This window comes from Molossus molossus, unplaced genomic scaffold (assembly GCF_014108415.1).
Source record: "Molossus molossus isolate mMolMol1 unplaced genomic scaffold, mMolMol1.p scaffold_m16_p_15, whole genome shotgun sequence".
In the NCBI taxonomy this organism is placed as follows: domain Eukaryota; kingdom Metazoa; phylum Chordata; class Mammalia; order Chiroptera; family Molossidae; genus Molossus; species Molossus molossus.
Genome location: NW_023425350.1, coordinates 51,558,031 through 51,573,747, shown reverse-complemented (window position 1 = coordinate 51,573,747; position 15,717 = coordinate 51,558,031). Strand labels below are relative to the sequence as shown.

Genomic DNA, 15,717 nt, shown 5'->3' with positions numbered 1-15,717 from the left:
TTCAATCCTCGGCCCCCTGTAGGGGCGCGTATGAAAGACAACCAATTGAGAGACACATTAATAATGTTTCTCTCTTTCCCACAACCCCCTTCCTCCCTCCCTCCACTCACTCTAAAAATCAATGGAAAAAATATCCTCAGATGTGGATTAACAACAACAAATATATGTGTGTGTGTGTGTGTGTGTGTGTATAATTTATCATTAACTAAATACCTGTTTATTTATGTTTTTTATTCAAATGTTCACAGATGCCTTCTATAAAATTCTCCATTTTTATACAATGATCGTGGTTCAAAACAGCTGAATACAGCATTCTGCTTTGTAAATATTTTCTTTAGGTTAAATTTTCTAGAGCTGTAGTAATATAAATTAATATTTTTAATGTTTTAGATTCCAGCTTTATACCTGTTTGAGCGTAGTTATCAACTTCAAAAATATGTTATTAAATTGATATAAAATCCTATCCCTGGCAGAATGTCAAGTTTTCATTGGTAATATTGGTGACTTCCTCCACTGAATCTTCTCAGGTACCTTTTTATTCTGAAAAAAAATGTTTTTTTAAATATGTTTTTATTGATTTTTTAGAGAGAGGAAGGGAGGGAGAGAGAGAGAGAAACCTCAGTTGGCTACCTCCAGCATGCCCCCTACTGGAGATCAAGCCTGCAACCTAGACATATTTGCCCTGACTGGGAATTGAACCAGAACTTCTCAGTCCATGGGACTATGCTCAATCCACTGAACCACACCAGCCGAGCTATTCTGAAAAATTTAAAACCTGCAAAAAAGTAACAAAAATAGTACTTTGAAGAGTTAAATAACTTTTTTTTTTATCATCCTCACCCGAGGACATTCTTCCATTTTTTGTTCAGATAGAGTAGGAGGGAGGGAGGGAGAGAGAGAGAGAGAGAGAAACATCGACATGAAAGGGACACATCAAGAGGTTGCCACCTGCATGACCCAACCAGAGCCAGGGACAAACTGCAACCGAGGTACGTGCCCTTAACAGAAACCAAACCCGGATCTCTCTGGACCGCAGGCCAACGCTCTAACCTCTGAGCCATACCTGCCAGGGCGAGTTAAATAACTTTCTAGTGTATTTACCGGTTGCTAATAGCCAAATATTCAAAAATAATTCTGAGAATGCAGTTATTTGTTTTTTCTAAACCATTTGAGAAGACATTACAGTTTAGGCCTACTTTAACATGTATTTTCTAAGAACAAGGGCATTTTCTTATATAACCATGATACAATTTTCATATTAAGGAGACTGCATTGATACAATATTTTTTTGTTTATGTGTTTGTTAATCCTCACCTGAGGATAATTTTCCATTGATTTGTAGATAGAGTGGAAGGGAGGGAGGGAGGGAGGGAGAGAGAGAAACATCAGTGCAAGAGAGACACATTGATTGGTTGCCTCTCGTACAACCCCAACTGAGACTGGGAATTGAACATGCAATCCAAGTACGTGCCCTTTACCAGAAATTTAGCCCTTGACCCTTCGTTCCATAGGCCACTGTTCTAACCACTGAGCCAAACTGACCAGGGCGATACAGTATTTTTAACTGATCATAGTTCATATTCATTTATCCAGTTGGCCAAGGAAGACAATTTTTTTTTTTCCTTAATCCTCACCTGAGGATATTCTTTTATCATCAGATACAATGGGAGGCAGGGAGAGAGAGAGAAACATCGATGTAAGAAGGAAACATTGATTGGCTGCCTCCTGCATAATCCCAACCAGGGCCTGGACCCAACCACAACCGAGGTACGTGCCCTTGCCTGGAATCGAACCCTCGATTCTTTGGTCCATAGGCCGACACTCTAGCTGCTGAGCAAAACTGGCCAGGGCAACAATTTTTTTAAACTAATTTTTTTTAAAAATCTGTATTTATTGATTTTAGAGAGAGAAAGAAACATCAGTTTGTCACTCCACTCATTCACATAGTCATTGGTTGATTCTGTACGTGCCCTGACCGGGGATCAAACTTGCAACCTTGGTGTATGGGGGATGACACTCTAACCTGGCCGGGGCAGGAAGACATTTTTTAGTTTTTTGAAGTCTATTTGCCTTAAAGTTAATTCTCTTCTACTCTTGTTTTTACTTTCCATTCTGCACAGATTGATTTATGATCTCAGAGGTGATATAACATGGGATACTTCAATCCATGCTGTAACAAGAAGTCCATGGAACAGCTAAAAAGGGATATTTTAATGTTATTCCCAAAACATTTTGAAAAATAAAAACTAATAAATGTAAGAAAATTACAATTTTGTTTAGTAGTCCAATAGAACATCATATTAGGGAACCTGGGCTTATAACTGTTCTGAGTATTGATTTTTTGTTTTCGTGTTTTTAAGAAGCCACATCAAGACTGGTAGGAGGGGTGGAGGCATGGAACTGGCTGGTCCCATACCAACATGTGGTGGATTTTTTTTTTCTTTATTGACTCTAGAGAGAGAGGAAGGGAGAGGGGGAGAGAGAGAGAAACACCAATGAGAGAGAACATTGATTGGCCGCCTCCTGCATGCCCCCCCCCCCCAGTGGGGACCGGGCCCACAATCCGGCTTTGTGCCCTGACCAGGAATCACACCAGCGACCTCTGGGTACATGGGTTGATACTCAGCCACTGAGCCACACTGGCCAGGCTGTGGCAGATTTTTAAAATATTTTATTTTATTTTTGTTAATCCTCACCCGAGGATATTTTTTCATTGATTTTTAGATAGAGTGGAAGGGGGAGAGGGCGAGGGGGAAAGTGAGAGAAAGAGAGAAACATCCATGTGAGAGAGACATTGATTGGTTGCCTCCCACATGACCCTTAAGGGCTGAGAATTGAACCCAGGTACATACCCTTGACTGGAAATCAAATCCATAGGCCAACACTCTAACCACTGAGTGACACCAGTCAGGGCTGAGGATCAATTTTTGTGTCTTATCAGGATTTTCTTTTTTTTATCCTTACCCAAGGACATTTTTACATTTTTTTGTTCAAATAGAGTGAGAGGGAGAGAGAAGAGAGAAAGAGAGAGAAACATCAATGTGAAAGGGACACATCGAGTGGCTGCCTCCCGCATGACCCAACCAGGGCCGGGACAAACCGCAACCAAGGTACGTGCCCTTAGCAGGAACCGAACCCGGGTCTCTGTGGACTGCAGGCCAATGCTCTGACTGCTGAGCCAAACCATCCAGGGCTATCAGGATTTTCTTAAATGCCAGCAGTAAAAAAAAAAAAAAATTTAACAATAAAAGGAATTTATTAAGAAAATAAAGGACACTACAAAATTTGCAGGAGGATTACAGAACCTGTCTTAGAAAATGTTCAGGAGCCCTGGCCGGTTTGACTCAGTGGTCAGAGCGTTGGCCAGTGGACCAGAGAGGCCCAGGTTCAGTTCCCACTAAGGGCACATACCTCGGTTGCAGTTTGTCCCAGGCCCCGGTTGGGGTTGTGTGGGTGGCAACCAGTCGATGTATCTCTCTCACGTCAATGTTTCTCTCTCTCTTTTCACCCCTCTCTCCCTCCCACTCTATCTGAAGATGAATGCAAAAAATGTCCTCAGGTGAGGATGAAACACGCGCACGCAAAAAAGGAAACATTCAGGAAAGAAGAGAACTGTTAGGCCATAGTCCTAATCAAGTCACAGGCCATTCCAGAAAATATACTAGTATGGAGTCCACTGAGGACCAAATTCACTGGACATGGACTCATTGCTGTTTGCCACCAAAATGTGTTATTTTCAACTCTGCTTCTTTAATCCTTATGTTCAGGACTGATATCTCTGTTTACACCAGGTGGTCGCTGTTTTGATTTCCAGTCAGGGCACATACCCAGGTTGTGGGGCCAGATCCCCAGTGGGGGGCCTGCAGGAGGCAGCCAGTTGATGTTATCTCTCATCGATGTTTCCGATGTTTATTTCTTTTTTTATATATATATATATAACAGTTTTATTTATTTATTTTTATCCTCACCTGAGGACAGTTTTCCATTTTTTGTTCAGATGGGGGTGGGGAGAGAAACATCGATGTGAGAGAGACACATCGAATGGTTGCCACCCACACAACCCAGCCAGTGGCTGGGGACAAACTGCAACCGAGGCATGTGCCCTTAGCGGGAACTGAACCTGGGTCTCTCTGGATCGCAGGTCATTACTCTAACCGCTGAGCCAAACCAGCCAGGGCTCTCATCGATGTTTCTATCTCTCCATTTCCCTTCCTCTCTTTCTAAAATCAATAAAGAAGACAATTTTAAAAGAAAAAGGATCTGCAGATTTCACATTTGGGTGTTCTGTCTCAAACTCCTGCTTATTTAGTGAATAGACTTGAAAAGTAATAACATTGTTAAGTTGGTCTGAAAATTTGAGATAGGTATTAATGATTAACTTACTGGTAAAAAGAAAAGACGAATGTAATGGGGTATTTGTATTAGCATAAGGAACAAAAAGAGATGTTGTCTTTTGATTTTTTTTTTTATATGAAAATGTTATGTATGTTACTTATAGTTTACTACAATGGTGCCTAAGGCTAAGAGTAAATTGTTTCTGTAACTTCCTTTGAAAAGCATTTCTCTAAACAGCTGTGTGTAGAGTTAATTGATAGAGGTTCCTGGAGCTTACATCTAATAAACAAACATGCCTGGCTGGTGTGGCTCAGTGGATTTAGCATAGTCCCATAGACTGATAAGTTCTGGTTCAATTCCCAGTCAGGGCACATGCCCCATGTTGCAGGCTCCATCTGCAGTAGGGGGCGTGCAGGAGGCAGCCGATCTATGTTTCTTCCATTTGCCTATGTTTCTATCTCTCCCTTCTTCTCTCTCTAAAAAACAAATACTTAAAATGATAAATAAGTGTAAAGGTAATACAGACCATAGTACTTTATTTAGTTGTTTGTTTATTTTTAGAGAGGGGGAGAGAGAGAGAGAGAGAAACATCAAGTTGTTGTTCCACTTACTGGTTGCTTTTATATGTGCCCTGACTGGGTACCAAACCCACAACCTTGGCATATCAGGATGACACTCTAACCAACTGAGCCACCTGGCCAGGGCCCCCATGGTGCTTTTTAAAGTATGGTTTTGTTTGTTTGTTGTTTTATGTTTTTATTGATTTTTTTTTTTTTTTAAGAGAGGAAGGGAGAGAGATAACATCAATTGTCTGCCTCCTGCACACACCCCACTAGGGATCAATCCCGCAATCCAAGCATGTGCCCCGAGTGGGAATCAAACTGGGACCTCTCAGTCCATGGGATGACGCTCAGTCCACTGAGCCACACCTGCTAGGCTGTTTGTTTTATAATTTCACATCTTCGTACTAGTTAATGTCACTCAAAATATTTCTCAGAAAATCTTAGACAATTTTACAAAGAGTAAATGATAAAATTCAGGTTCCCCAAATACTGTACACTTGTCACTAGGTTATCTAACTTTATGCAAGTACACAGATGTTGGAATTAAATTTTCAGAAGAGTCATTTTTTAAATGTATAGATTTTTATTGTTGACAGTTTTACATATGTCCCCCATTTCCTCCCTCACCTTTATAACCCTCCATCCATCTCCTACCCCACCCTCGAAGAGCCTTTTTCTTTTTTTTAGACATTGCAATCTTGACAGTTTCTTAAGGGTGCGAGAGTCAAGTGAGAATAGACACACAAGAGTTATAAAGTACAGTTCTCATATAACCTTCACGCTGCTTCCCTTGATGTTAACAACTTTTATAACCATGCTATATATTTATCAAAACTAAGAAAATTTAGCATGGTACAGTATAAGCTTTATTCCAGTTTCCCAGTTTTTCTACTTTTTTTTTTTCTGTTCCAGGATTCATTCCAAGATACCACTGTAGTTACGTCTCTTTGTTCTCTTTTAATATGAGACAATGCCTTTCATGACCATGGTGCTTTCATTATTTTTTTAATTCCTCACCCAAGGATATTTTTCTATTTATCATTAGATAGAGTAGGAGGGAGGGAGAGAGAGATAGAGACAGAGAGAAACATCGATGTGATAGAGCCACATCGACTGGTTGCCTCCTGCACGACCCAACCAGGGCCAGGGACGAACTGCAACTGAGGTATGTGCCCTTGACTGGAATCGAACCTCCAACTCATTGGTCCACAGGCCGATGCTCTAACTGCTGAGCCAAACCGGCCAGGGCCTTCCTCTCTATCTTAAAAAATTAATAAAAATGTATTTTTTTTAAAAGAGTATTTTCCCTTTTCATTTGAGTGATCTATGTGATAACTTTGGCACCCTTCAAATATTTGTAGTATAATACCCATAGAGCTTAAACATAGTTAATTTAATGTGGTCTGTCAAAATTTATTGACTAGCATTTTTCTAGTCAAAGAAGAGCTTTTCTGTCATCAACTAGAGCTATTAGATTACACTACACTGGAATTTCTGCTCAAAAAGCAAGGTAAATGCTTAATTCTTACTCTCTAATTACTGATTTTTAGAACGAGGACTTGGTGTAATATTCTGCGATTCTGGAAAAATTGCTATTGGGTAATTGTTGGTTTTGCTTTTTTAGTATCATTATTCTACTTGATAGATTTAGCACTTACTCCCTTTCCATTTTAACCTATTCCAGGGCCTTTATAGTATTCGCTCAGTATACCCTTGTTGGAATGGGTAAATGGAAGGAAGGAATTGAATCCACGCCTTCTGACATGTATAGATGTTTATTTTTCTGAAAAGAATCCATATCTTTCAACATGTTTTCTGAAGAATTTTTAGCAGAAGAGTAAGAAACTACAGTTGTTAAGAGGCTACATGCTCTGATTTCAGAAGTAATAAACTTCTAACAAGTCTAGAGTTAATCTCGTTTCAAAATCCCATTTAGAAAATTTATTTATAAATTCTTTAAATAAAAATTATACCAGTCATGTGGTCTTGTAATACACTACCCCAGTTAAGTTTGCTTGTCACCAATTCATACTGTTAAAGGCCTCTCCTGGAATCTTTCTACTCCCCCACATCCACTGATCAATGATAATTCATTGAAAGGTTTTCTATCCATTTGTGAGCATTTACAACACCTGATAAATGATTTACCTGTGGTTTTTCAGAAATAAGTTTATTGTGTAAACCAAAATATACCTAAATTGGACAGTGTTAGGCAAATCATGAATTAAAAATTGAGGACATTGCCCTGGCTGTCTCGAGATTGATTCCCAGTTAAGGGCACATGGGATCTCTGGCCCCAGCTGGAGTCATGCAGAGGCAACCAGTCGATGTGTTTCCCTCAAGTCGATGTTTCTCTCTCTCTCTCTCCCCCCCTCTTCCTTTCCCCCTCCCACTCTATCTGATGATAAATGGAAAAATATTGTCAGGTGAGGATTAAAATATATAAAAAATAAAAATCAATGGAAAAATATTCTTGGGTGGGGATTAACAAAAAAATCGAGGCCATTTTGCCCTGGTCTGTGTGCTCAGTGGTTAGAGTGCCAGCCCTCACACCCAGGGATCTTGGGTGCAATTCCTGGTCAGGGGCATGTAACTGGGTTGCAGGTTTGATCCCCAGCCCTGGTCAGGACATCTACAGGAGGCTACCAATGGTGTCTTTCTCTGGATGCTTCTCTCTCCCTCCTACTCTCTCTAAAAATAAATGGAAGCTGTGGCCAGTTTGGCTTACTGGTTAGAGTGTTGGCCTGCTGACCAAAGGGTCTCGGGTTTGATTCCCAATCAAGGGCACATACCTGGGTTGCAGGTTCAATCCCTGGCTCTGGTCAGGGTGTTTCGGGAGGCAGCTGGTCAATGTGTCTCTCACATCCATGTTTCTCTCTCTCCCCCTCACCCCCTTCACTATACAAATCAATGGAAAAATATCCTCGGGTGAGAAGAAAGAAAAAAAAATTTTTTTGAGGACATTTTAATGTTCTTAGTAATACTGTAGTAGAAATAATTGCAAAGCTTTTCAGGATTGATTGTATAAAATGTTCTATATATCTAATGATTCATTTGAGAGATTTTTAAAGCATACCTTCTTAACGTAAGCCTAGGAACTTAGAAATAACAGGTTTAATTTGCAACACCTTGACTAAAAACACACACTAACTTCCCCTATACTAGCAGTGTTAATATTCTTGAAGGTTGCATATATTATATCTGTTTTGAAAGATATTTTAAAGTTTTGGCAAATTTTTATAAGCTATTCCCAAATAGTGTAGTTTAAGGTAAAGATCTACCTATTCCTAAATTCATTTTCAGTAACCAACTTTAGAAACTGATCAAAAGAAGCAAATTGAAAATGGTAAATGTTCTTCTTTGTGTTTCAGGTATGTTGGTAACCTTTCCAGAGATGTGACAGAAGCTCTAATTCTCCAGCTCTTTAGCCAGATTGGACCTTGTAAAAACTGCAAAATGATTATGGATGTAAGGGTATTTTACTTAAGTTAACTTTCTCCTTATTTATATGCATTATTTAAATCCATTACTGCAGGAACTCTCAAATTAGTTTATGTAGTCTGAGTTCATAGGGATTTTAGTGAATTTGTAGTGAATCAGTTTTGGTCACTGAGTTTAACTTGTTTTATTAAATAAAGGAAGAAGTGCCCTGGCCGGTTCGGCTCAGCGGTTAGAGCGTCGGCCTGCGGTCCACAGAGACCGGGGTTCGGTTCCCGCTAAGGGCATGTACTTCGGTTGCAGTTTGTCCCCGGCCCTGGTTGGTCGTGCGGGTGGCAACCACTCGATGTGTCCCTTTCGCATCGATGTTTCTCTCTCCCTTCCTCTCTCTCCCTCCCACTCTACCTGAACAAAAAATGGAAAAATGTCCTCGGGTGAGGATAAAAATAAATAAAATAAAAATAAATAAAGGAAGAAGAGCCCTGGCCGATTTGGCTCAACGGTTAGAGCGTCGGCCTGCAGTCCTGTTAGGCCCGGGTTTGGTTCCTGCTAAGGGCATGTACCTTGGTTGCGATTTGTCCCTGGCCCTGGTTGGGTCCTGCCGGTGGCAGCCACTCGATGTGTCCCTTTCACATCGATGTTTCTCTCTCTCTTTCCCTCCTACTCTATCTGAATAAAAAAATGGAAAAATTTTCTTGGGTGAGGATTAAAAAAAAAAAAATTCGAAAAAAAATGAAGAGCAGAACTAATCATTTCTAGAGCAAATGAGAAATATGCACACACACATATTCTTTTTTAAGGTGCATCGAAGCATCAGAATTGTTTATATTCAGTATCAGTTTATAGGCTAATCTAGAAATTCAGTTATTATAATTAGATTGGGACATTCGGTCAAAAATAAACTGTGAAATGTTTTTTACTTTGTTTATAAAGGACATGATTCAAGTTTTTCTTGCATTAGGGCGATTATCATCCATCAGACCTTAATGTATAGAAAAAACATTGAATTAATTCATCTAATTGGTGTTAGCCCTGCATCATAATATGTACAAAAAAGACATTAAAATTTTTTTTTTTATGGAAAAGACAATGCTAAAGAGAGTCCTTTTTGCCTAGCTTATGTGACTCTGTGGATTGAGCGTAATCCTATGGACTGAGAGGTCCCTGTTCAATTCCCTGTCAGAGCACATGCCCAGATTGCAGGCTTGATCCCCAGTAGGGAGGCAGCTGATTGATGTTTCTCTCTCACATCAGTGTTTCTATCTCTCTATCACCCTTCCTCTCTCTCAAAAAAAAATCAATAAAAACATATTGAAAAGGGAGAGAGTGCTTTTATCTCAGTCTTCTTTGGTTTTCTTTTCCCCAAGAAAGAAAATCATATATGTGTATATGTGTATCTGCTACTTTCTTTTCTATTGTTTTCTAGTTTTTCTCTCTTTTTACTAGGTATTTAAAAAGTAATTGTTTAGCCCTGGCCAGTATTGCTCAGTGGTTAGAGTGTCGACCCTCTGATCTAAGGGTTGTTGGGCTCGATTCCTGTCAAGGACACGTATCTGGGTTGCTGGTTTGATACTCAGCCCTAGTTGGGGTTGTGTGGGAGGCAGCCAATCAATGTGTCTCTCACTTGCTCTCCCTCCCTCCCGCTCTATTTAAAAATCAGTGGGAAAATATATCCTCTGGTGAGGATTAACAGCAAAAAAAGAGTCATTTTTAATGACTTTTTAAAGTTACTAATTGTGCTTGAAACAAAATGGTATCTTTCTTTATTCTAGTATCATAATTTTTTGGTTTCCTAATTTAACATCCTTGCTTAAAAGATTATAGAAATAATTTTAAAATGGTCTATGAAGTCATTTGGTATTTTGCACTGTTATAAACTTTGGGTGTTTTTTTTTCTTTAAAATAAAACATCCAGGCTTCGTGTGTCATCAAATGTCAACTACTTGGAACACTAGCAGAAAAGAGGAGAGAATTTCTAAAAGACTACTAAGCAGCTAAAAAATTATGTCAGATCCTATAACCTATTATAAAACTTTACTTACCAGAGAACCTCTTCAATTTTCAGAGCCTATTTATTATTATTTTTAAAAATATGTTTTTACTGATTTTTTTATTGAGAAAGGAAAGGAGAGATAGAAGTATTGATGTGAAAGAGAAACATTTATCGGCTGCCTTCTGCACAACCCCTGCCGGGGATCAAGCCCAAAACCCAGGCATGTGCCCTGACTGGGAATTGAACCAGGACCTCTCAGGTCATGGGACAATGTTCAATCCTCTGAGCCACTCTGAACAGGCTTCAGAGCCTATTTATATTTTAGAAACAAGCTTAAGATAGTTGGTTGATATTTTCTGCTGTTTATTAAGTTAAAGGTAGCACGAATATATGTATATTTATAGCAATAAAAAGTAACACCATAGGGAACAGATAGAAAAGCCAGTAGCAATTCTTGAAAACGTTGAGTTCTAGTCAAACTTAACCTCTGTAGCTTAAAGAAAAGATTGTATTATATGATGATGGGGAGAATGTAGCCAGATACTCATTTGTCCATAATTAGGACACTTAGTCATTAATAAAAGATTAAATTATATATAGTAACATAGTATAATTTGTTGATGAAGATAGCTTTCTATAAAATAGCTTTTTTTTTTAATCCTTACCTGAGGATATTTTTCTATTTATCTTCAGATAGAGGGAGAGGGAGAAGGAGAGAGAGAAACATTCATGTGAAATGACATGGACTGGTTGCCTCCCACATGACCCTCAACCAGGGCTGGGGACAAACAGCTACCAAGGTATGTACTCTTGACCGGAATTGAACCCGTGGCTCATTGGGCCAGCGCTCTAACTGCTGAGCCAAACTGGCCAGGGCTAAAAATAGCTCATTTTTAAGTGTTTACTTCCTTATCCAAAGATTTGCTTGTTGAGTGGACCCTCTATTTTTCATGGCCTGGTAATGAGATGTTATAATTTTAAGGAAATGGGAATATAAAAGTTAATGTTGGCTATTTTGTTTTATTCTTCAACAGACAGCTGGAAATGATCCATACTGTTTTGTGGAGTTTTATGAGCATCGTCATGCAGCTGCAGCACTAGCTGCTATGAATGGGCGGAAGATAATGGGTAAGGTAAGCTATCATAACTAAAGGTGATTTGAACTAGAAATTTTAAGTTACATAATTTTGTTTCATTTTTATATTTATTTTTTAAAATGTTTTTATTGATTTTTTTAGAGAGAGAGAGGAAGGGAGAGAGAGGTAGAAACATTGACATGTAAGAGAAACATGCATCAGCTGCGTCCTACATGCCCCCTACTGGGGATCAAGCCTACAACCCCAGGCCTGTGCCCTGACTGAGACTCGAACCAGGACCTCTCAGTCCATGGGAACAATGCTCAGTCCACTGAGCCACACCAGTCAGGCTTGTTTCCTTTCTAGAAGCATTATATATTCACTTTATAGCAAAAGATCCTGTTCATTATTTAAAATATAGGATAGCTCAGCTGGTGTGGCTCAGTGGATTGAGTGTCATCCCATGGACTGAAAGGTCCCGGTTCGATTCCCAGTTGGGACACATGCCTGGCTTGCACCTTTTTCTTTTAAATTCTTTTTTCTTTATTGATTTTTAGAGTGAAAGGAAGGGAGGGAGGGAGAGAGAAACATCGATGAGAGAGAACATCGATTGACCCCCCCCTACTGCATGCTCCCCACTGGGGTCTGGCCCACAACCTGGGCATGTGCCCTGACCGGGAATCGAACTGGTAACCTCTGGGTCGACGCTCAACAACTGAACCACACTGGCTGGGCAGGTTGCACCTTTTCTAAAAAAAAAGTGGGATAAGTATTTTAGAGGGCATGTTTATGTTAGTATTTTTCATGGTGCCTTGCACATGGTAAATACTGAAATATTTGTTGAATTACTCAAACTTGGATGAAACATCTAGGAACATTGCATACTAATGGGGAAGAATAAAAGGCAAAAATTCATTGTACTTTAAATAAGAAAGGTTTGTTGAATGTTAACAGAGAAGTATGTGAGATTATGGTTTGGCAACATTATTTGCATAACTAGTTTAAAAGATGAGAAACTGTGACCAGAACTGGTATCTATTTCATCTCAAACATACACAGTCCTGTATGAATGTAGATGAAGATCTTGTAATATCTGATTTTGAGCTTTATTTTTATGGAATATAAATGTAGAAACATTTTTTTAGGAAGTCAAAGTGAATTGGGCAACAACCCCCAGCAGTCAAAAGAAAGATACAAGCAGTAAGTATATTTTATACTCTTTGAACGTTTGTATTTGTTATGCACAGTAGTTTTATTGTAAAGCATATAAACATCATACATGTTTGCAGTAATGTTTTGATCGTTATCCTAAGATATGATTGAATGTGTTTGTGTTAATAAATTTAAGAACAAATCTAATCTTTGTCATCAGGTAGTACCGTTGTCAGCACACAGCGTTCACAAGGTAATTGTATCTTCTTAAACATAAAATGAAATCTCTTGAAAGGGTATTCACTAACCACTTGAAGTTTTTTTTTGTTTGTTTGATATTGGGGGGAGTGGGGAGGGAGGAAGTCGTATTTCTATTTGTCTCTCTGGCAATATTTTTCCCCCTTCTTCCCAGTGTTGACCAAGTGTGGCTTGTCCACTACTTTGGTGCTATTTCAAGCTCTCTGACCCTCTTGGAGGCAGCTGATGCCTTAGAAATACTTTCACCAACTAAAGGGCAAGATACCCTGCTTCCTTGAGGTCACAGTCTGTGCTCCATATCCAGATCTTCAGATTGCTTGAGTTGCTCCAGAAACTGTGTTTCCCAAATGGCAACGCATTATGTTGCTTAAGGCCTGCCAAGTAGGGGTAACTTTTCTTTCCAAATATACTTTATCAAAATTAATATATATGTGTATTTTAAAGTGTTGATTCAACTATTTCGTATTTTTTAAGTGTTTCTTTTCTTGAGAATTGTCTTTTTTTTTTTTTTAACTTCACATGGGATCGTTATTTTTCTCCAATGCTTTTTTAATGGCTCTAATATAAAGTGAAGGGATTACTGTTTTCATTCTGTTGCCTTCAGTCTTAGTTCACATGCACATGGATTCACATAAACTGAATGGTGTAATGTCTGGGCAACCAAAACTGTTGGCTTTTGAGAAAACTGTCAAATACTTTAACATCAAACTGTTGCAATGCAAGGTATTTCTTTGCTTGTTCTTCACAAAATATGGTTAAACCAAGTATATCATGTAGCTAGCTTCAGTGAATTGTCTTAACTGAGGCAAATCTAGTCTATATAACTCACAATACCACTATTTTATTATAATTTGTAAAGCTTTAATATAGTGGTAAGCTGATTATATGTAAATAATTATTATTAAAATGATAATTAAGCCATTAATTTTTTTCAGAACTTGTTATATATTATTAGTTTATTTTCTTAGATCAGTATAATAATTGGCTGTAAGTGGAAATATAACTCTCAGTTAGATATATCAGTCTTTAGGAGAGTTTTCCTGTATTGTCACGTTGATTGATTATGTTGAAAATTGATAGGATTTGTATAGATATAGAATAGTGTTTTGTTTGTATGTTACTATAATCCCTAAATTATTTTAAGAATAATTTATTGAAAACATTTTAGTATTTTTAAATTCTAAAATTTTATTTTTCTTTTCACTTCCCCTTCCTTCCCCTTATAAGATCATTTCCATGTCTTTGTTGGTGATCTCAGTCCAGAAATTACAACTGAAGATATAAAAGCTGCGTTTGCACCATTTGGAAGAATATCGTAAGTAACAGAAGATAAAAGTAAAATACTTTTAATTAGAAACAATCTTATTCAGAAGTACTTCAAAAATTTAATGTGAATTTTGGACATTAATTTTAACACTTGAATGTAATGTATTACATGTTTAGAGATTATTCAAGCAGTTAAGAGCCAAAGATTGTTTTCCCATTGATAAATAAATCTTTGGTCTTCAATTATCTTAGTCTTTTTTTCAATTAGTATTAAATTTTAAGAGACAAATTTACTATTCTACATACTGTTTCATATGTAAATGTCTTGCTAGCTTGGTCATAATCTTTAGTGAACTTGTGCTATGACTAAGGAATTTAGACCTTTTGGTCACTTCTATGATACCATGCATTTTTCGTTACTATATTTTAACAAAAAGAAACCTCCTTTTAACCCCGAAACAGTTACTAAATGTTAATTCCAAGGCAGTCTACCGTTTTGTTGTTACTGTTAACAACAATAACAATAATAATGCCTTTTAGTTTTTTGTGAAGCTCTGTCCTGCCTGCATTTATTATTAATCATACAGTTTAAGCCCTTTGTAAATAGCTCACTCAAGGTAGTATTCATCATAAAAGAACTTTAATATTTTGAAAAACATGCCATAATAGAGTAAGTATAATAATTTGATAATAGTACTTTCTTACACATAATCATGTAATTCTGTTTAGAAAACAGAATTTTTTTTAGGGTTTCTGGTTGCTTTATTATTGTTCTAGCTAGAAGAGTAGTAAATTATCTTAATTGAAGCATAACGGAAACACTAGCTTTGGTTTGGTTTGATGAACAGACCAAAAGCAAAGATGAGGTGAGAAGAAAAGTAAATGTATTGGTGATGAATTTTGGGAGAGTTTTCATTTGAAAAGCTGTAGTTCATGGGTAGGATGATGAATATGCACAGTAAGGGATCACTTTTAGAGGCAGTTGCCAGATTATGGTTTATAAATGGACTCTTCTGTTAGGTGACATTTCTTATTAGGAAAATAAGTTCTAATTTCTTGATTGTTCCTTTTAATTTGTTTTAGGATGATTTTGATGATGGTTAGTTTTCTTTAAAATATCTAGCCTGGGAGGTATTAACCCTTGGCCTCTCAAAGGCTCTATAAATCTCTGTATGCAAAGTGCTGTGTTTGTTTTCCTTTTGGTGTAGAGTTTATAAGTTTATTCTATTTTCAGAGTAGTCATAGGACTATAAAAGAATTAAAGAACCCTGGTCTAGGTATTTGCTGCTGCTTCCTTAGAGAATCCTTTCAGAAATAAGTAAGAATTAATGTATTTCAAGGCTAGCATTTCCTAAAACAACTCTAGGAAGAAAATTTTTAAATATTTTAACAGAGTAAATAGTTATTTTATTAAAGGCTTTAATTTCAATTGAAGTAACTTTTCTGAAAACATGGGAATTTTAGCTTGGGGTTAGAAAAGATTATTTAACAATCAGTGAGTTTAAGTTAAATGACGTTAAAATTTTAGTAATTTCATGATTTTTTAATCATGGATTAATAATTTCTTTTTGTTAAATATGTTGGTATCATAATTATAGTCTGCAGATTTTATTATGGCCAACTATGATTATTGATG

General features: G+C 37.6%; 1 protein-coding gene across 25 annotated transcripts in view; it reads left to right on the top strand.

Annotated features, from left to right (window-relative positions):
• Positions 1 to 15,717, top strand: part of TIA1 (TIA1 cytotoxic granule associated RNA binding protein) — a 36,310-nt gene that overhangs the window by 3,778 nt on the left and 16,815 nt on the right. For 7 of the 25 annotated variants that reach the window (XM_036262576.1, XM_036262583.1, XM_036262574.1 and 4 more), the window contains 5 exons: positions 8,270 to 8,372; positions 11,364 to 11,462; positions 12,551 to 12,605; positions 12,778 to 12,810; positions 14,043 to 14,130. In XM_036262576.1, the coding sequence (XP_036118469.1) occupies positions 8,270 to 8,372; positions 11,364 to 11,462; positions 12,551 to 12,605; positions 12,778 to 12,810; positions 14,043 to 14,130 (378 nt within the window). Of the gene's footprint in view, positions 1 to 2,120; positions 2,256 to 3,536; positions 3,792 to 8,269; positions 8,373 to 11,363; positions 11,463 to 12,550; positions 12,606 to 12,777; positions 12,811 to 12,969; positions 13,203 to 13,419; positions 13,539 to 14,042; positions 14,131 to 15,717 lie in introns of those variants that run through there. The other 18 variants (XM_036262577.1, XM_036262582.1, XM_036262591.1 and 15 more) reach the window with 9 other exon arrangements.